Below are 23,175 nucleotides of genomic sequence, written 5' to 3'. Positions count from 1 at the left end.
TAAGCTTCTATGAGAAAAGTTATATAAGTGGGCAGTTCTAATCTCATCACTATGTTACTCACTAACTTCTAAATCCCTTCCCGACTCCCCTCCATTCTCTACCTTTTCCAACCCCTACAATGCCTAATAAAAGCGGTAAAACCTTCAGAGTATTTATATAATCTAGTTCAAAACCACATTTCCTACATTACTTTCTACTAATTTTGTAAAGATACCCTGTACTCCACTGAAATGAAACTATTTCCCATGGACCATAGCCCATGTATTCCTTCCTCCATAATTATAACTCATAACTTTCCTTTAGTTTTCTTGCCATAGCCCGAACAACATTTCAAAGACTGTATCAAATGCTATCCCATCCATAAATACTGCGTAGAGTCATTGAAACGGGGTAATATCTCTCTTCTGTGAGACCCCATTGAACTTTGCTCATATTACTTGAATTAGTAATTATTTCAATTTGCCTTGTTTTAGCAGGATTTTTGTTCTTACACTATCTCCTTGGGTATAAGCTCCTTTCAAGCTGAGGCCTTTATTTTGTTCACTATTGTCCTACAACACTTGGCATAGTGCCTAGAATTTGGGAGCCCTCCCTCAACAGAATAAAACAGAATTCTGACAAATATAAAATGCAGAGTATTATAAATCTGTGTGATTACAATTGTATCTGATAGATTCATATTTCTGAAAATGTTACCTGTTTAATAATGACTTCTAGTTTAGAAATATAAATATCTAAGACATTTTTAGGTTTGAAATAAAGAGTAATTTGGATTATATAGATCAATACACAAGCACTCCTCATTTTCCCAACAAAATTTGAGTTCAAGTACTTTTACAAGAAATAATTTCATCATGTGAGCCATTATGTATTATGTCTTATGTATTTCTTTCTCTTTGAGTTGAATATCCAAGTAAGTCATACTTGAAAAATGTAACACAATTTAATTAAATATGGTTCCCAAAGGTATGCAAATCATTTAATGTTAATTTTATGACAGAAATGTCAGCATTCAAATGAAGATTATGTGAAGAGATTTTAGGGCTGCATAATTCAGGTTTAATTTTACAGGACTATGAATTGAGAATAAACTTGGGGGTGAAAATCGCTACTTACAAGGAATATTCAGGAACGGCATCCTTGAAGGCAGGAAGTTCTCGCACATATTCAATATAAAACCATTTCACTTTGAAATGCAAATTCATATAATCGGTGCTCTTGCATAACCGCTGCTTTTCATGTTCTGTAATGGATAAAATCAAATATTTAATAAAGTTTGGTTTGCCAACAATGCTGTGTTCCAATCTACTTTTATTATTCGTATTTCAAAAAGGAAGAAAATAACATATCTGAGGTTAAAGCAAATTGAATTGCTAAAGACAGACCTGAAAGTTTACAAAATGCAAAAATCATCTGTTAGGTCCTATGTAGAATAGCTCAGGCAGTAATGAGAAATGACTTGAATGCTCTAATGTGCCTTCCTGAAAAAGGTGAGAATTCTGGTGTGTTAAAGAGTGGCAATGTATCACCATTTTTCTATTTATCTGCAAGCTTTCACATTTTGAGTACTTTCAGCATGATGCAAAGTGCCAGAAAGAATGAAAACTTGTAAGTATGAATAAAACATGAATCAAACTAGGAGGCATAATCCCTGATTAATAATGGAAATGTGAATGAGTAGATTGCATTTTTGGCCTGGATATTTAATACTTAGAGAATTAAGGAGAAGAATTATATTTAACTTCTAAGCTAGTTGATTTCTTCTTCACCTTTTAAGTTCAGCAAAAATTATTTTGTATGCTGTGAACTTTTTTTGACATTTATTTAGCAGGATTTTCTTTTTTTAATTTTTATTGGAGTATAGTTGAGTTACAAGGTTGTGTTAGCTTCAGGTGTACAGCAAAATGAATTTTACATATATATATATATATATATATACACATATATATATATATATATATATATATATAATCTCCGCTCTTTTAGATTCTTTTCCCATATAGCAGGATTTTCTAATATGTGACTTTTTTTCTCTCTCTTGCTCAAAAAGTATAGCTTAAAACTGTTACTTTGATCTGAACACATAGTACTGGGGAATAGAGACAAAAATAATGTTACTGAACACATTTAACTCTGCTCAATATTAATATGTTGGCCAATTCTGGCTCTAAGTATAGGCACAACCAAACCCCAAATATCCCTAACTATATGTAGGTTGAGAGTGTCCTCTGAGAAGTTCTGGTAGAGGTCTGTGAATCTCCTTCAAGCTAAGGGCTTTAATTTATAATAGGAACACCCTTTAGTTAATATTCCAGGCTGAAAACACTAACTGAAGCAATTTGATTGTTATAAGGTAATTGAGGTCATCCTTGCTTTTCAAAACCTGACTGTAAAGAGAGTTAAATCCCAATAATAAACACAAGAGGTAACACAACCCCAAATCGAACATTTTCAAATTATCTAAGCAATGATTAATTCAAGACAATTTGTAGAACCAAGAAAGAGGCAGAGACACAGAGAAAACATACATCTATACACAGAAACAAGAGTAATATACTAGTACCTATAGACCAAACTCCCAGACAAAATTATGAACTAGGTGACTGGCTGTCGCTGTGCAAGGATGGGCCTGGCAACCAACCGGACTGGGAGCCAGCCATGCCTACCAGACTGCCCCCAGTAGTCTACCCTCCACAACAGAAGGATCCACACACATAGGGGCACCCCTAGAGCATACAGCTCTGGTGACCAGTGAGGAGTGGGCTGCTGAGACACATAGGACATCTCCTACAAAAGGCCACTTCTCCAAGGTCAGGAAACATAATCAACATACCAGATACATAGAAATAAAAACAGCAAATTAGACAAAATGAGGTGACAGAGAAACATGGTCCAAACAAAGGAACAAGATAAAACCCCAGAAAAAGAATTAAGTGAAATGCAGATAGGCAGTCTATCTGAGAAAGAGTTCAAGGTAATGATTGTAAAGATGATCAAAGAACTCGGGAGAAGAATGGAAGAACAGAGTTATTAGCATGTAAATGTTATCATTATTACTATGATTTATGTCATAGAATGTTCTACCTATGTTTTCTTCTAATTTTATGCTTTCCAGTCTTCCATTTAGGTCTTTAATCCAGAAGTTAAAACTGTTTAACAGAGATGAAGAATACAATAACTAAATGAAAAATACACTGCTAGGACTCGACAGTAGGTTAAATGATACAGAAGTTGGAAGATAGAGTAGTGGAAATCACCAAAGCTGAACAGAAAAAAGAAAAAAAGAATAGAAAGAAATGAGGGGGCTTCCCTGGTGGCGCAGTGGTTGAGAGTCCGCCTGCCAATGCAGGGGACGTGGGTTCGCGCCCCGGTCCAGGAAGATCCCACATGCCGCGGAGCGGCTGGGCCTGTGAGCCATGGCCACTGAGCCTGCGCGTCCGGAGCCTGTGCTCCACGATGGGAGAGGCCACAACAGTGAGAGGCCTGCATACCACAAAAAAAAAAAAAAAAAAAGAAATGAGGAAAGTTTAATAAATCTCTGGAATAACATCAAATATTCTAACACTCACATTACAGAGGTCCCAGAGGAGAAGAGAGAGAAAGGGGCAGAGAACATATGTGAAGATATAATAGCTGAAAATTCCCTAACCTAGAAAAGGAAGCAGACCTCAAAGTGCAGGAAACACAGAGAGTCCCAAACAGGATCTACCCAAAGAGGACCACCCCAAGACACATTGTAATTAAAATGGCAAAAATTGAATATAAGAGAAAATATTAAAAGCAGCAAGGGAAAAGAAACCAGGGAACTCCCATAAGGCTATCAGCTGACATTTTAGCAGAAACTAAAGTGATGAAAGAGAAAAACCTACAACCAAGGATACTCTATTGGGCAAGGCTTTCATTTAGATTTGATGGAGAAGTCAAAAGTTTAACAGGCAAGCAAAAGGTAAAAGAGTTCAGCACCACCAAACCAGCTGTACAAGAAATGTTAAAGGGACTTCTATAGGTGAAAAAGAAAAGGCCACAACAAAAAACATGAAAATTACAGAAAGAAGAATCTCCTTGGTAAAGGCAAGTATCCAGTAAAGGTAGTAAATCAACCATGTACAAAGCTAGTAGGAAGGTTAAAAAACAAAATTAGTAAAATCATCTATATCCACAATAACCAGTAAAGGGAAAACTAGACAGCTACATGTAAAAGAATGAAATTAGAACATTTTCTCACACTATATATAAAAATAAACTCAAAATGGATTAAAGACCTAAATGTAAGACTGGAAAGCATAAAACTAGAAGAAAACATAGGTAGAACATTCTATGACATACATCATAGTCCTAATTTTTTTGGATCTGTCTCGCAGTCAAAGGAAACAAAAGCAAAACTTTAAAAATGAGACCTGATTAAACTTAAAAGCTTTTGCACAGCAAAGGAAACCATCAACAAAAATGCTAAAACCTACTGAATGGGAGAAAATATTTGCAAATGGTATGACTGATAAGGGGTTAATATCCAAAATATATAAACAACTCATACAACTCAACATCAAAAAACCCCCAAATAATTTGATTAAAAAAATTGGGCAGAAGACGTGAATAGACAGTTTTCCAAAGAAGCCAGAGATGGCAACAGGCACAGGAAAAGATGCTCAACATCACTAATCATAAGATAAATGCAAATCAAAACCACGATGATGTATCATCTCACACCTGTCAAAATGGCTATGTTCAAAAAGGTCATAAATTACAAATGTTGTCAAGGATGTGGAGTAAAGGGAACCCTAGTACATTGTTTGTGGTAATGTAAATTGGTGCAGCTACTGTGGAAACAGAATGGAGTTTCCTCAAAAAACTACAAATCCAACTACCATATGATCCAGCAACTCCACTCCTGGGTATATATTCAAAGAAAATGAAAACAGTAATTTGAAAAGATACATGCAGACCAGTGTTCACAACAGCATTATTTACAATTGTCAAGATATGCCAACAACCTAAGTGCTTGGTGTACACACACACACACACACACACACACACACACACAAATGGAATATTACTCAGCCATAAAAAAGAATGAAATCTTGCCATTTGCAAGAACATGGACCTGGAACATATTATGCTTAGGGAAATAAGTCTGAAGGAGAAAGACAAATACCATATGTTACCACTTATAGGTGAAATCTAAAAAATAAAACAAATGAATGAATACAACGAAGAAGCAACAGACTCACAGGAAGAGCAAACTAGTGGTTACCAGTGGGGAGATGGAAGGTGGAGGGGCAAGATAGGGGTAGGGGATTAAGAAGTACAAACTACTATATATAAAATTAATAAGCCACAGGATGTATTATATAGCACAGGGAATATAGCCAATATTTTATAAAAACTATAAATAGAATATAATCTATAAAAATTTTGAATCACTATGTTGTACAGCTGAGACTAATATAATACTGTAAATCAACTATATCTCAATTTTAAAAAAAGAGTGCATGTAAACTGAGATTGGATAGAAAATATGTAACCTCAGAGAAGAAAAAAATGTTGAACAGAAATTTTTAAAAGTTCAAAGATATGCTTAAATATTTTAAAACAGGAAAAAATTAAAGACAACAGACATCATGTGACTTGGGAAATGTATTATTTGGTGCCACTGTAAATAGAACACAAAATATGTGAAATATTTTATTATAATGGCATAATTAGTCATTTTGCTGAAATAAAGATGAAAATACACATTTCTGAAAGAAAAATATAATTTATGACTTATTTGTATCTTTACTGGAAAACACAAACATTGCCTCTTAGGACACCAAAATATGCATATTGATAATTCAATTGTTATCTTTGATATTTTGCCAACTTTCAGCATATTAAAAAGTAACTGGTCCAAATTTTTTATTGTATCAATATGAAAGTAAGTTTATTTTTTTTCTTTTAAAAAAATTATTTATTTTATATTTGGCTGCATTGGGTCTTCATTGATGCGTGCGGGCTTTCTCTAGTTGTGGCGAGTGGGGGCTAATCTTCATTGCGGTGCACGGGCTTCTCATTGCGGTGGCTTCTCTTGTTGCAGAGCACGGGCTCTAGGCATGTGGGCTCAGTAGTTGTGGCACACAAGTTCTAGAGTGGAGGCTCAGTAGTTGTGGTGCACAGGCTTAGCTGCTCCACGGCATGTGGGATCTTCCGAGACCAGGGTTCAAACCCGTGTCCCCTACATTGGCAGGCAGATTCTTTCTTTCTTTTTTTTTTTGCAGTACGTGGGCCTCTCACTGTTGTGGCCTCTCCCATTGCGGAGCACAGGCTCCGGACGCGCAGGCTCAGCAGCCATGGTTCACGGGCCCAGCCGCTCCGCGGCATGTGGGATCCTCCCAGACCGGGGCACGAACCTGCGTCCCCTGCATCGGCAGGCGGACTCTCAACCACTGCGCCACCAGGGAAGCCCGACAGGCAGATTCTTAACCACTGCACCACCAGAGAAGCCCGAAAGTAAGTTGACTTTTTGAGGTAAGACGATAGAACACATTTCATTTAAAAGTTTATTAGCTTGATTTAGAAATGATAAATATTTAGGTCTATGCTATGTGGACCTCCATTTATGCTCTTGTCTTTGCAAGTGTTAGAGGTGAGAGCCTGGAAATGTATTACCTCTTCTAAGAGTTTTTGCACATTATCAGAATCCTGAAGGGAAGGGTAACCCAGTTCCATCTAATAACAAAAATGTTTACTGAGTGTGTAGCTTGTGCCAGGTCACATGGGAGGCACTAGAGAGATAAAGATGAAGGACCCATATGCACAGAGCTTAGGGAAGAAGGGTGACATGTAACTGGGAATTTAATATAGTATGGCAAGTGCCATGATTTGATATGTACAGGAGGATGTGGTCTCTTGGAGGAGATGACTTTAGCCCAATTTTACGCTTTAGGTGAACAATTAAATACAGAAATTATTTGCTGTTAGTGGTTCAGTGCACAAAGAGAAATTTGAGCCAGATGACACATATTATATAAAACAAAACTTCATATAAGAAATGTTATTATATATATATTTGTCTGCTTTGCAAAATTTTATAGCTATGGTTCCAATTAAGGCTTTGGGCTTTTTCCTCTTTCTACTCATGTTCTGGTAGCAAGTTTGGGTGAACCCTATGTTGTGTCATAAAAGGAAAAGGTTTGCTAATCCTGCCCCTTACAATGAAGTCACCTCTGTACTTTGGAGAGTAGGTAAAAGCCAGTTGTTGGCAGTCCCCAGTCAAATTTCTAGACAAGACCTGCAGTTTATTTGCTTAACCATTTACACTTCACTTCTCCATAAATGCAGCAGTCTTGCCTTCTTCCCTTTTTGGGCACTCTGCTCAGAGCTTACAGCCCTCCGCAAACCCACTCTCCTGGACTCTGCAAGATCTCTGCCCTCCTACATTCCCCTCATTCCTGGTGTTCCCACATTTCCAGGAAGGGAACACTTCTATCTGTCTAATGTTCTGTAGCCACACTGCAGGTAGGGCCCCCAACTCTTCTTCCCCACCTACCACGTCCCTCCTACTGAGGATAAACACACTAAAGGAGAAAAGAAGGAGACTGATTATCTTTTAAAAAGGTGAAATTTTGTTTTGCTCTAGTCTGGAGACCATCTTTTCTAGTTTCTAAGAATGTATGTGATATGATAACTCAAATTATCAGGGTTTTAGTACCACCCTCTGCTAAAAAACAAACAAAAAACTAACCTTATAAGAATTACTAATAGTTTTCTCCTTAAAGAATTTCTTTCGAGGGGAAGACCTTCAAGATGGCGGAAGAGTAAGATGTGGAGATCACCTTCCTCCCCACAAATACATCAGAAATACATCTACATGTGGAACAACTCCTACAGAACACCTACTGAACACTGGCAGAAGACCTCAGACCTCCCAAAAGTCAAGAAACTCCCCACATACCTGGGTAGGGCAAAAGAAAAAAGAAAAAAACAGAGACGGGAATAGGGACAGGACCTGCATCTCTGGGAGGGAGCTGTGGAGGAGGAAAAGTTTCCACACATTAGGGAGCCCCTTCATGGGTGAAGACGTGGGTGGTGGTGGTGGGGAAGCTTCAGAGCCACGGAGGAGAGCACAGCAACAGGGGTGCAAAGAGCAAAGCAGAAAGATTCCCGCACAGAGGATCGGTGCTGACCAGCATTCACCAGCCTGAGAGGCTTCTCTGCTCACCTGCTGGGGCGGGTAGGGGCTGGAAGCTGAGGCTCAGGCTTCTTCGGAGGTCAGATACCAAGGAAAGGACTGGGGTTGGCTGCGTGAACACAGCCTGAAGGGGGCTAGTGTGCCACAGCTAGCCGGGAGGGAGTCCGGGAAAAACTGTGGACCTACATAAGAGGCAAGAGGCCATTGTTTCAGGGTGCATGAGGAGAAGGGATTCAGAGCACTGCCTAAACGAGCTCCAGAGACAGGTGTGAGCGGCGGCTATCAGCACAGACCCCAGAGACGGGCATGAGATGCTAAGGCTGCTGCTGCAGCCACCAAGAAGCCTGTGTGCAAACATAGGTCCCTCTCCACACCTCCCCTCTCAGGAGCCTGTGCAGCCTGCCACGGCCAGGGTCCCATGATCCAAGGACAACTTCCCCGGAGGGAACATACAGCATGTCTCAGGCTGTTGCAACTTCATGCCGGCCTCTGCCACAGCAGTCTCTCTCTGCATTCCATACTTCTCCCTCCCCCCCACTACCACCCACCCTGGCCTGAGTGAGCCAGCGACCCCTAATCAGCTGCTACTTTAAATCTGTCCTGTCTCAGGCAACATACACACAGAGGCGGGGCCAAATCCAAAGCAGAACCCCAGGAGCAGTGCGAACAAAGAAGAGAAAGGGAAATTTCTCCCAGAAGCCTCAGGCGCAGTGGATTAAAGCTCCAAAATCAACTTGATATACCTTGCATCTTGGAATACCTGAATATACAACGAATCATCCCAAAATTGAGGTGGTGGACTTTGGAAGCAATGATATATATATATATATATATTTTTTTTTTCTCATTTTGTGAGTGTGTATGTGTATGCTTCTTTGTGTGACTTTGTATAGCTTTGCTTTTATCATTTGGCTTAGGCTTCTGTTGTTTCTTTTTTGTTGTTGTTGTTGTTTTTTGCGGTAAGTGAGCCTCTCACTGTTGTGGCCTCTCCCACTGTGGAGCACAGGCTCCGGATGCACAGGCTCAGCGGCCATGGCTCACGGGCCCAGCCGCTCCGCGGCATGTGGGATCTTCCCGGACCGGGGCACGAACCTGTGTCCCCTGTATCTGCAGGGGGACTCTCAACCACTGCGCCACCAGGGAAGCCCTTTTTTTTTTTTTTTTAGTATAGTTTTTAGCACTTGTTATCATTGGTGGATTTGTTTTTCGGTTTGGTTGCTCTCTTCTGTCTTGCTTCATTTTTTTATTACTTTTTAATAATTATTTTTAAATAAATTTATTTTATTTTTTTTCTTTCTTTCTTTTTTTCTCCCTTTTCATCTGAGCTGAGTGGCTGAAAGGGTCTTGGTGCTCAGGCTGGGTGTCAGGACACTTGCCTATGAGGTGGCAGAGGCAAGTTCAGGACACTGGTCCACTAGAGACATCCTGGCTCCATGTAATATCAAACGGTGAAAGCTCTCCCAGAGATCTCCATCTCAACGTTAAGACCCAGCTCCACTCAATGACCAGCAGGTTACAGTGGTGGACACCATGTGTCCGCCATGCCAAACAACTAGCAAGACAGGAACACAACCCCACCCATTAGCAGAGAGGCTATCTAAAATCATAATGAGGTCACAGACACCCCAAGACAAACCACCGGACATAGACCTGCCCACCAGAAAGACAAGATCCAGCCTCATTCACCAGAACACAGGCACCAGTCCTCTCCATCAGTAAGCCTACACAACCCACTGAAACAACCTTAGATACTGGGGGCAGACACCAAGAAGAATGGGAACTACGAACGTGCAGCCTGTGAAAAGGGGACCCCAAACACAGTAAGTTAAGCAAAATGAGAAGACAGAGAAACACACAGCAGATGAAGGAGCAAGCTAAAAACCCACCAGACCAAACAAATGGAGATGAAATAGATAGTCTAACTGAAAAAGAATTCAGAGCAATAATAATAAACATGATCCAAATCTTGGAAACAGAACGGAGGAGATTCAAGAAACGTTTAACAAGGACCCAGTAGAACTGAAGAGCAAACAAAAAAAGATAAACAACACAATAAATGAAATGAAAAATTCTCTAGAAGGAATCAATAGCAGAATAACAGGCAGAAGAGCAGATAAGTGACCTGAAAGACAGAATAGAGGAAATAACTACTGCAGCGCAGAATAAAGAAAAAAGAATGAAAAGAATTGAGGACAGTCTTAGAGACTTCTGGGACAACGTTAAACACAGAAACATCAGAATTATAGGGGTCCCAGAGGAAGAAGAGATAAAGAAAGGGACTGAGAAAATATTTGAAGAGATTATAGTTGAAAACTTCCCTAATAAGGGAAAGGAAATAGTCTATCAAGTCCAGGAAGTGCAGAGAGTCTCATACAGGATAAATCCAAGGAGAAACACACCAAGACACATATTAAACAAACTACTAAAAATTAAATACAAAGAAAAAATATTAAAAGCAGCAAGGGAAAAACAACAAACAACATACAAGGGAATCTCCATAAGGTTAACAGCTGATCTTTCAGAAGAAACTCTGCAAGCCAGAAGAGAGTGGCAGGACATATTTAAAGTGATGAAAGGGGAAAACCTACAACTAAGATTACTCTACCCAGCATGGATCTCATTCAGATTCCATGGAGAAATTAAAATCTTTACAGACATGCAAAAGCTAAGACAATTCAGCACCACCAAACCAGCTTTACAACAACTGCTAAAGGAACTTCTCTAGGCAGGAAATACAAGAGAAGGAAATGACCTACAATAACAAACCCAAAACAATTAAGGAAATGGAAATAGGAACATACATATTGATAATTACCTTAAATGTAAATGGATTAAATGCTAAAACCCAAAGACATAGACTGGCTGAATGGATACAAAAACAAGACCCATATATATGCAGTCTAAAGACACGCACTTCAGACCTAGGGACACACAGAGACTAAAAGTGAGGGGGTGAAAAAAGATATTCCATGCCAATGGAAATCAAAAGAAAGCTGGAATAGCAATTCTCATATCAGACAAAATAGACTTTAAAATAAAGACTCTTACAAGAGACAAAGAAGGACACTACATAATGATCAAGGGATCAATCCAAGAAGAAGATATAACAATTGTAAATATTTATGCACCTAACATAGAAGCACCTCAATACATAAGGCAAATTCTAACAGGCATAAAAGGGGAAATGGACAGTAACACAATCATAGTAGGGGATTTTAACACCCCACTTTCACCAATGGACAGATCATCCAAAATGAAAATAAATAAGGAAACACAAGCTTTACATGATACATTAAACAAGATGAACTTAATTGATATTTATAGGACATTCCATGCAAAAACAACAGAATATGGGCTTCCCTGGTTGCATAGTGGTTAAGAATCTGCCTGCCAATGCAGGGGACATGGGTGCAAGCCCCAGTCCAGGAAGATCCCACATGCCATAGAGCAACTAAACCTGTGCACCCCAACTATTGAGCCCACACTCTAGAGCCGGCATGCCAAAACTACTGAGCCCATGTGCCACAACTACTGAAGCCTGCATGCCTAAAGTCCATGCTCTGCAATAAGAGAAGCCACCAAAAAGAGAAGCCTGTGCACCACAATGAAGAGTAGTCCCCAGTAGCTGCAACAAGAGAAAGCCTGCATGCAGCAATGAAGAGCCAATGCAGCCAAAAAAAAAACAAAAACAAAAAACAAAAAAAATCCAACAGAACACACTTACTTCTCAAGGGCTCATGGAACATTCTCCAGGACAGATCATATCTTGGGTCACAAATCAAGCCTTGGTAAATTTAAGAAAATTGAAATGGTATCAAGTATCTTTTCCAGCCACAACGCTATGAAAATAGATAGCAATTACAGGAAAAAAATCTGTAAAAAATACAAACACATGGAGGCTAAACAATACATTACTGAATAACAAAGAGATCACTGAAGAAATCAAAGAGGAAATCAAAAAATACCTAGGAACAAATGACAATGAAAATACGAAGACTGAAAGCCTATGGGATGTAGCAAAAGCAGTTCTAAGAGGGAAGTCTAGCAATACAATCCTACCTCAAGAAACAAGAAACATCTCAAATAAATAACCTAATCTTACACCTAAAGCAGGTAGAGAAAGAGGAACAGAAAAATCCCAAAGTTAGCAGAAGGAAAGAAATCACAAAGATCAGAGCAGAAATAAATGAAAAAAAAATAAAGGAAACAATAACAAAGATCAATAAGACTAAAAGCTGGTTCTTTGAGATTATAAACAAAATGGATAAACCATTAGCCAGATTCATCAAGAAAAAAATGGAGAAGACTCAAATCAATAGAATTAGAAATGAAAAAGGAGAAGTAACCACTGACACTTCAGAAATACAAATGATCATGAGAGATTACTACAAGCAACTATATGCCAATAAAATGGACAACCTGGAAAAAATTGACAAATTCTTAGAAAAGCACAATCTGCTGAGACTGAACCAGGAAGAAATAGAAAATATGAACAGACAAATCACAAGCACTGAAATTGAGACTGTAATTAAAAGTCTTCCAACAAACAAAAGCCCAGGACCAGATGGCTTCACAGGTGAATTCTATCAAACATTTAGAGAAGAGCTACCACCCATCCTTCTCAAACTCTTCTAAAATATAGCAGACAGAGGAACACTCCCAAACTCATTCTACGAGGCCACCAAAACCAGAAAAAGATGTCACGCACAAAGTAAACTTCAGGCCAATATCACTGATGAGTACAGATGCAAAAATCCTCAACAAAATACTAGCAAACAGAATCCAACAGCACATTAAAAGGGTCATATACCGTGATCAAGTGGGGTTTATCCCAGGAATGCAAGCATTCTTCAATATACACAAATCAGTCAATGTGATATACCATATTAACAAATTGATGGATAAAAACTGTATGATCATCTCAGTATGTTCAGAAAAAGCTTTTGACGAAATTCAACACCTATTTATGATAAAAATCCTCCAGAAAGGAGGCACAGAGTTAACTTACCTCAACATAATAAACGCCATATATTACAAACCCACAGCCAATATCATTTTCAATGCTGCAAAAGTGAAACCGTTTGCACTAAGATCAGGAAGAAGACAAGGTTGCCTACTCTCACTACTATTATTCAACATAGTTTTGGAAGTTTTAGCCATGGCAATCAGAGAAGAAAAAGAAATAAAAGGAATCCAAATCGGAAAAGAAGAAGTAAAGCTGTCACTGTTTGCAGATGACATGATACTATACATAGAAAATACTAAAGACTCTACCAGAAAACTACTAGAGCTAATCAATGAATTTGGTAAAGCAGCAGGATACAAAATTGATGCACACAAATCTCTTGCATTCCTATATACTAAAGATGAAAAATCTGAAAGAGGAATTAAGGAAACACTCCCATTTACCATTGCAAGAAAAAGAATAAAATACCTAGGAATAAACCTACCTAAGGAGACAAAAGATCCATATGTAGAAAACTATAAGACACTGATGAAAGAAATTAAAGATGATACAAACAGATGGAGAGATATACCATGTCCCTGGATTAGAAGGATCAATACTGTGAAAATGACTATACAACCCAAAGCCATTTACGGATTCAATGCAATACCTATCAAATTACCAGTGGCATTTTTTTTTTTTTTTTTTGCAGTACATGGGCCTCCCACTGTTGTGGCCTCTCCCATTGCGAGCACAGGCTCCGGACGTGCAGGCTCAGCGGCCATGGCTCACGGGCCCAGGTGCTCCGTGGCATGTGGGATCTTCCCAGACCGGGGCACGAACCCATGTCCCCTGCATCGGCAGGCGGACTCTCAACCACTGCACCACCAGGGAAGCCCCCAGTGGCATTTTTCACAGAACTAGACCAAAAAACTTCACAATTTGTATGGAAACACAAAAGACCCCGAATAGCCAAAGCAATCTTGAGAAAGAAAAACAAGGTGGAAAAATCTGCCTCTTGGACTTCAGACTATACTACAAAGCTACAGTAATCAAGACAGTATGGTACTGGCACAGAAACAGAAATATAGATCAATGGAACAGGATAGAAAGCCCAGAGATAAGTCCATGCACATATGGTCAGCTTATCTTTGATAAAGGAGGCAAGAATATACAATCAAGAAAAGACAGACTCTTCAATAAGTGGTGCTGATAAAACTGGAGAACTACTTGTAAAAGAATGATATTAGAACACTTCCTAACAGCATACACGGAAGTAAACTCAAAATGGATTAAAGACCTAAATGTAAGGCCAGACAGTATAAAATTCTTAGAGGAAACAGAGGCAGAACAGCCTTTTACATAAATCACAGCAAGATCCTTTTCGACTCACCTCCTAGAGAAATGGAAATAAAAACAAAAATAAACAAATAGTACCTAATGAAACTTAAAAGCTTTTGCACAACAAAGGAAACCATAAACAAGACCAAAAGACAACCCTCAGAATGGAGGAAATATTTGCACAACAGGAAACTGACAAAGGATTAATGTCCAAATTTACAAGCAACTCATGCGGCTCAATATCAAAAAAACAGACAACCCAATCCAAAAATGGGTAGAAGACCTAAATAGACATTTCTCCACAGAAGATATACAGATTGCCAACAAATATATGAAAGGATGCTCAACATCACTAATCATTAGAGAAATGCAAATCAAAACTACTATAAGGTATCCCCTCACACCAGTCAGAATGGCCATCACCAAAAAATCTACAAGACATAAACACTGGAGAGGGTGTGGAGAAAAGGGAAACCTCTTGCACTGTTGGTGGGAATGTAAATTGATACAGCCACTATGGAGATCAGTATGGAGGTTCCTTGAAAAACTAAAAATAGAACTACCATACAACCCAGGAATCCCACTACTGGGCATATACCCTGAGAAAACCATAATTCAAAAAGAGTCATGTACCACAATGTTCACTGCAGCTCTACTTACAATAGCCAGGACATGGAAGCAACCTAAGTGTCCATCGACAGATGAATGGATAAAGAAGATGTGGCACATATATACAATGGAATATTACTCAGCTATAAAAAGAAATGAAATTGATTTATTTGTAGTGAGGTGGATGGACGTTGAGTCTGTCATACAGAGTGAAGTAAGTCAGAAAGAGAAAAACAGATTCCGTATGCTAACATATATATATGGAATGTAAAAAAAAAAAAAAGTCATGAAGAACCTAGGGGCAGGACAAGAATAAAGACTCAGATGTAGAGAATGGACTTGAGGACACGGGGAGGGGGAAGGGTAAGCTGGAACGAAGTGAGAGAGTGGCATGGGCTTATTTATAGTACCAAATGTAAAACAGATAGCTTGTGAGAAGCAGACGTATAGCACAGGGAGATCTGCTCAGTGTTTTGTGACCACCTAGAGGGGTGGGATAGGGAGGGTGGGAGAGAGATGCAAGAGGGAGGAGATATGGTGGTATATGTATATGTATAGCTGATTCACTCTGTTATAAAACAGAAACTAATACACCATTGTAAAGCAATTATACACCAATAAAGATGTTTAAAAAAGAAAAGAATTGTTTTCACACTCATAGGAATTAGTTTCTATTCTTTTACGTTGCATGTCTCTCATGCACCATCAACTAATATTTACAGCTCTGTGGACAGGAACGAGAGACCAGTACCAACTGTTGTCACAGTTTGCCAATTAAACCAGAGTAACTGACATCTTTGCATGCACTATGCACTTCAGCTGACATAGCAAGAGGTTTTCAGCTTACTGAATTAGTGAGGTAGGCTTGAGCCGAAGAAAAATGCAATTGATAATGGAAGTGGTACCCACCTATATAATAAGGTGCACCTGTTTTGTCCTTAAGTAGAAAATATTAAGTAGAATTTAATTTTTTTCAGCAGTGACTTGTGGTGATCATCACGAACCTCAGTATCTGTGGCAGGTTTAACTAATTAGATGGTTATCGCACTAAGTCCTTTTCCTCCCAGGCATACAATCAGACTACATTTCCCAACTTTCCTTGCAATAGGCTGGCCTATGACTGACTTGTGGGTCAAAGTAATATATGCTATTTTCAGCCTTGCCCTAAAACACCTCCTGTGAAATCTGCTGTGCTTGCCTTTCCCTCATTTGTGGCCAGATGCAGAAGATACAGCCAAGGATTCCAAAGTTCAAGGGGATCACAGAGCTGCTAGAGGGTTGAAGTCTGGGTCCTTGAGCCACTTCTCAGAGGAGAGGCACCCAATCAGAAATACCTTCTTTGACTTGTACAAGTAAGAAATAAATAAGCTGGCACTATGTTAAATCATTTGTTATGGTGTTTGGCTACGTGGGGTTATGTTCTGTTGCATCACACAAAGGTTTTTGAAGGGTTAAGATGCACTTATTAATTAACCTCCAAACTATTTTGCTTTCTAATTTTCTGTTTCACACACACCCCCACACCCACACACATGCCCTCCCCACACACATATGTAGTCAGGGTGTCCCCTTCCTTTATGGAACTGTATCAATGTAAGAACCTTTAGCAGACACCACTGTGAATTGATCCACCATCACGTAGGAAATCAGTGAATCAGACTTCTTAAGAACTTCAGAAGTTTCATGTTAAGAAAATAGTATATAGGTTCTGAGAGAGGAATTATCATAGAAGTAATACATTTTGCAGGTAGACTAATATTACAGTTAATCTTCCTGTCAGCCTCATTTCATACTTGTAGTCTCTCAGCTATATTCTAAGTAGTTATCACCACTTGGATGATTTTATATAAAGTGAGCTGTTATTTTACAATATCTATATGCCTGTTTTCCGCATGTCTTCATGTATTCCTCCCATAATGTGTAATGATATATTATAAGGAGATATTTAAAATAAACTACAATTATATCTTAACCACCACATACCAAATATTGATTTAAGGTATTATAATATCAAATTCAAAGATATACTTCAAATTATCTTTAATTCTCCCAAAGTATCTTCTGCTTAGTTGTAGACCAGTCACAAAACTGCATTTATCTCATATAATGTGAACAACCAAATTTATTTAGCCATCAGTTCTCCTACATTTAAAATTTTGGCAACAAATATTTAACTTGTTCATTACATTTACAAGATAAAACATTTAATTAATTTTATGAACTGCAGTATAATAATTTTCTACAAAATTTAATATTTGATGAAAGAAAACCCTCAGAATGGGAGAAAATATTTGGAAATGAATCCTGACAAAGGATTAATTTCTAAAATATACAAGCAGCTCATTCAGCTCAATATCAAAAAAACAAACAACCCAATCAAAAATGGGCAGAAAACCTAAATAGACCTTCCTCCAAAGAAGATATACAGATGGCCAACAAACACATGAAAGGATGCTCAACATCACTAATCATTAGAGAAATGCAAGTCAATATTACAATGAGGTGTCACCTCACACCAGTCTGAATGGCCATCATCAAAAAATCTACAAAAAATAAATGTTGGAGAGGGTGTGGAGAAAAGGGAAACCTCTTGCACAGTTGGTGGGAATGTAAATTGATACAGCCACTATGGAGATCAGTATGGAGGTTCCTTAAAAAACTAAAAATAGAATTTCCATATGACCCAGCAATCCCACTACTGGGCATATATCCTGAGAAAACCATAATTCAAAAAGAGTCATGCACCGCAATGTTCGTTGCAGCACTATTTACAATAGCCAGGACATGGAAGCAACCTAAATGTCCATCAACAGATGAATGGATAAAGATGTGGCACATATATACAACGGAATATTACTCAGCCATAAAAAGGAACAAAACTGAGTTATTTCTAATGAGATGAATGGACCTAGAGACTGTCATACAGAATGAAGTAAATGAGAAAGAGAAAAACAAATACTGTATGCTAATGCACATATATGGAATCTAAAAAAACAGTAATGATGAACCTAGTGGTAGGGCAGGAATAAAGATGCAGACATAGGGAACAGACTTGAGGACATGGGTTAAAGGGGAAGCTGGGATGAAGTGATAGAGTATCATTGACATATATACACTACGAAATGTAAAACAGATGGCTAATGGGAAGCTGCTGCATAGCATAAGGAGATCACCTCAATGCTTTGTGATGACCTAGAGGGGTGGGATAGGGAGTGTAGGAGGGAGGGGATATGGGGATATACATATGCATATAGCTGATTCACTTTGTTGTACAGCAGAAACTAATGCAACATTGTAAAACAATTATACTCCAATAAAGATATTAAAAAATTAATCTTTGAATTTCAATGAGAAGAATATTTTACTACCAGAATAAAAATGTTTCATTAAAATAGTACAAGGAGGGGCCTCCCTGGTGGCGCAGTGGTTGAGAGTCCGCCTGCCGATGCAGGGGATACGGGTTCGTGCCCCGGTCTGGGAGGATCCCATATGCCGCGGAGCGGCTGGGCCCGTGAGCCGTGGCCGCTGGGCCTGCGCGTCCGGAGCCTGTGCTCCGCAACGGGAGAGGCCACAACAGTGAGAGGCCCGCATACAGCAAAAAAAAGAAAAAAAAAAAAATAGTACAAGGAAAAAGCTTGGCAACTTAGAAGACTATTCCTATTTGCCTTTAGATGGTTTTTACCAGCATTTACTTTAAAATAATATATCTTCTTCTGAAAGTTAGTATATGCATGGGATTTTATGGACAATTATGTATCGATTTACAGGATGGGTTGACATACACTCAATCCATTGTCATGCCATAAGCAAATTTGCTGCCATCAATCATCACAGTGTCATTTTCCAGTTCTTAATCTGTGACATCATTTTATTACATAAACACTCTGTGTTGTCCTAGAGTTGGTAGTTCAATTCTGTAGGGCTCTCTTAAACAACCCTCTAAGTGTTTGACAGGCTGCTCTATCTCTAAAAGGTGATGATATGGAAGGTTTGGAAGGAATACCAAATAAAGAGTCAGCATTAGGGGGTCAATGCACATGATGGTTTGTAACATACTATGTGCTCAAAAACCCCAAACCCTATCACTCAGAAACTTTGATTGCAAAAATAAATATGTATCAGACTTTTACAGATAATACACACATATAGACATCTATCAAAGGTAAGCATAAATGTATATTAACAATAGACAGATGGAGATCATGGGCTCTTTTGCATACACTGAGAATGCTAATCCATGTAACTAGAAGCAAAAAGAGAAAGGCAGAGAGAGAGGGGTAGGGGAGAAGAGAGAGAGAGGGAGAGAGAGAAAATAAGAACTACAATTTTCCATTTTAGAGCAGCTCTATAAAGGTTTTGTAATATCAGCACATCTTTGGAGGTGAGATATCATGTAAAGTTCTGGCTGCCAAAGTAAGGTATTGTACTTACAGGTAATAAAGCTTGGAGTGATAAAATAAAAATGAAAAAATAAAGGACTATACATAATAATATGTTAGCAAAAAGGAACTTGGACCAATGTGAATCTTCCAGAGAAGGAAATCAGCAAAGAAGAGAAAAGATTAGCCATAATAATCAATTATTGTAGTCAACTTTCTTAAGAATCAATGACAGTGAAGGAAAAAATACCATTAATTTTTGTAGTGTAAGAAAGAAGATACGGAAGTTTCTTTCATGAAACATTTCTGGTAACTAAGCCTTAGCAAAACACTAGGGAAAAAAAGTCAAGCAAAATTAGTAAAATACTGCCTTACGCCATGACCAATGAAACTGGTGCTAGAAGCAGCTTTATACTTGTAGCTGGCAGTCCAACTGAAAATTAAAACAAGTATCTCAGCAGAATCCCAGAATGAAACAAGGCTCCCTGGTAAATTAAACCAGAAGTGATGTGAGGTGAGACATACTTCACAGCCATACACTCTGATATATCTGCTTAGAATTCTGGTGTAGATCTACAACCCACAAATCTAGACTGGTGGGTTTTGAATAAGACTGGCTATTTCCAGTGGAACCAAAAACGCTTGAACCCCTTTCAGCATAATCTAAAACTTGAAATTTCTCTGTATCTGGATAAGAAAACTGTTCACTGGTGACCTGTGCAATTCAATCACCCTTTTGACTTCAAATGTTTCTTTGCCAAAATTAAACAGTACAACACCAACATTTCCTCTATAATCTTCATCTACGACACAGACTCCTACATCTGTGAAGTGTTTTACTGGCAAGCCAGAGTGTGAAACTGCTCTTACATAATACTCAGAAGGAAGAGCATACCATTTTATATTAGACTTGGAAGAATTGTGCATGATTTGTCTGAGCCATAGACCTTGAAAATTCAGGGAGCAGTATGAAGTCAGGACCACATAATCTGGTTCTAGGAAATTACAGATGGATAGTTTTAAGGAAAAAAATGGGATGAGACAGACTTCAGACTATACTACAAATCTACAGTAATCAAGACAGTATGGTACTGGCACAAAAACAGAAATATAGATCAATGGAACAGGATAGAAAGCTCAGAGGTAAACCCACGCACATATGGTGACCTTATCTTTGATAAAGGAGGCAAGAATAAACAGTGGAGAAAAGACAGCCTCTTCAATAAGTGGTGCTGGGAAAACTGGACAGCTACATGTAAAAGAATGAAATTAGAACACTCCCTAACACCATACACGAAAATAAACTCAAAATGGATTACAGACCTAAATGTAAGGCCAGAAACTATCAAACTCTTAGAGGAAAATATAGGCAGAACACTCTATGACATAAATCACAGCAAGATCATTTTTGACCCACCTCCTACAGAAATGGAAATAAAGACAAAAATAAACACATGGGACCTAATGAAACTTAAAAGCTTTTCCACAGCAAAGGAAACCATAAACCAGACGAAAAGACAACCCTCAGAATGGGAGAAAATATTTGCAAATGAAGCAACTGACAAAGGATTAATCTCTAAAATTTACAAGCAGCTTATGCAGCTCAATATCAAAAAAACAAACAACCCAAGCCAAAAATGGGCAGAAGAGCTAAATAGACATTTCTCCAAAGAAGATATATAGATTGCCAACAAACACATGAAAGAATGCTCAACATCACTAATCATTAGAGAAATGCAAATCAAAACTAAAATGAGGTATCACTTCACACCAGTCAGAATGGCCATCACCAAAAAATCTACAAACAATAAATGGTGGAGAAGGTGTGGAGAAAAGGGAACCCTCTTGCACTGTTGGTAGGAATGTAAATTGATACAGCCACTATGGAGAACAGTATGGAGGTTCCTTAAAAAACTACAAATAGAACTACCATACGACCCAGCAATCCCACTACTGTGCATATACCCTGAGAAAACCATAACTCAAAAGGAGTCATGTACCACAGTGTTAATTGCAGCTCTATTTACAGTAGCCAGGACATGGAAGCAACCTAAGTGTCCACTGACAGATGAACAGATAAAGAAGATGTGGCACATATATACAATGGAATATTACTCAGCCATAAAATGAAACAAAATTGAGTTATTTGTAGTGGGGTGGATGGACCTAGAGTCTGTCATACAGAGTGAAATAAGTCAGAAAGAGAAAAACAAATACCATATGCTAACACATACATATGGAATCTAAAAAAAAAAAAAAAGGTTCTGAAGAACCTAGGGGCAGGACAGGAATAAAGATACAGATGTAGAGAATGGACTTGAGGACACAGGGAGGGGGAAGGGTAAGCTGGGATGAAGTGAGAGAGTGGCATGGACATATATACACTACCAAATGTAAAATAGATAGCTAGTGGGAAGAAGCCACATAGCACAGGGAGATCAGCTTGGTGCTTTGTGACCACCTAGAGGGGCGGGATAGGGAGAGTAGGAGGGAGACACAAGAGGGGGGAGATATGGGGATATACGTATAGCTGATTCACTTTGTTATAAAGCAGAAGCTAACACACATTTGTAAAGCAATTATACTCCAATAACGATGTTTAAAAAATAATAAAAAAATGGGATGACATGTGAAATTAATTTTAAAAAGAGAGCTGACCAACAGGCTGAAACATAATGGTAAAATACGTGCACCCAAAGAAGCTATTGGCATTTATTGACAAGTCATGGAACAAGGGTATAAAAAATAAACAAAAACAAGCTTCACTTACATTGTACTTTTATCCATAGGCCTAGCAGTCCTAGCAATAGAGGTAGTACAGAGTATTTCCATGAAAGTTAGTACTTAGGACCAAAATGTGGATTTCATTCACTTGTGCAACATATCTACTGATTATCTACTATGAACGAGGTACTATGCTGCATACTGAAAGTACAGCAAAGAAGAAAACAGAGCATTACTGCAATTTTGGAATTTATAATATAGTGAGGAGAGGCAGACAATAAAAACCACTCAATATAATGCAAAGTAGTGTAAGTGTTCTGGAAAAATAAAATGCAGGGTAAGGGAGCAGATGAGCTGAGCGTACATTTTTTCCAATAGGGCGCTAAGGGAAGATCTCTAATGAGGTGACATGAAAGTAGAACTGAATGAAGTCAGAGAGCAAACCATGCAGCCATCTTCTGGAAGAGCATTTCAGGTAGAAAACATAGCAAGTGAAGTGGCCCTCGTGCCAAAGAGTGTCCTTGACAAGTTCAAGGAGATACAAGGAAGCCAGTGTGGCTAAAGCAGGGTGAGTGATTGAGAGTGGTGAGAGCTGATTTCAGAGAGAAGCCAGGGTCAGGTAAAATAGGATCTTGAATCCTATGATAAGGACCTCTCCTCCTAAGAGTTATGGAATAACGCTGGAGGTTTTTGGTCTCGTTTTACATTTGTAAAACATCACTTTGGTTGCTGTCTGGAGAACAGATTACAGGGATCTAAAAGTGGAAGCAGCAGTGTATAGAGGAGCCACTGCAGTAGAATGAACAATGGACAGACTTGGCAGTTTGGACTTGGGTGGTAACAGTGATGACTGTGGTAGATGTGGTGCAGCATAAAGTCTAATCCTGGTTCTGTGTCTTTCCATCATGTAACCTTGCCTCTTACCTCTTCTCTGCCTAGGAAAGCTTTCTAAGAACAGATAACACAACAGATAAGATAAATGTTTGATTCCTCACACCACCTTGTCTGC

At 38.6% G+C, this 23,175-nt stretch overlaps 1 protein-coding gene across 1 annotated transcript in view; it reads right to left on the bottom strand.

Moving 5' to 3' along the window:
• UNC13C (unc-13 homolog C) overlaps nt 1–23,175 on the bottom strand; it is a gene marked incomplete at its 3' end in the record, with an annotated part of 622,886 nt that overhangs the window by 127,786 nt on the left and 471,925 nt on the right. Inside the window, exon 20 of the mRNA XM_082618350.1 lies at nt 1,118–1,244. Within this exon, the coding sequence (XP_082474476.1) occupies nt 1,118–1,244 (127 nt within the window). The remainder of the gene's footprint in view (nt 1–1,117; nt 1,245–23,175) is intronic.

This window comes from Mesoplodon mirus, assembly GCF_964341445.2.
Source record: "Mesoplodon mirus genome assembly, chromosome: 4".
In the NCBI taxonomy this organism is placed as follows: domain Eukaryota; kingdom Metazoa; phylum Chordata; class Mammalia; order Artiodactyla; family Ziphiidae; genus Mesoplodon; species Mesoplodon mirus.
This window is presented reverse-complemented; position numbering and strand designations above follow the sequence as displayed.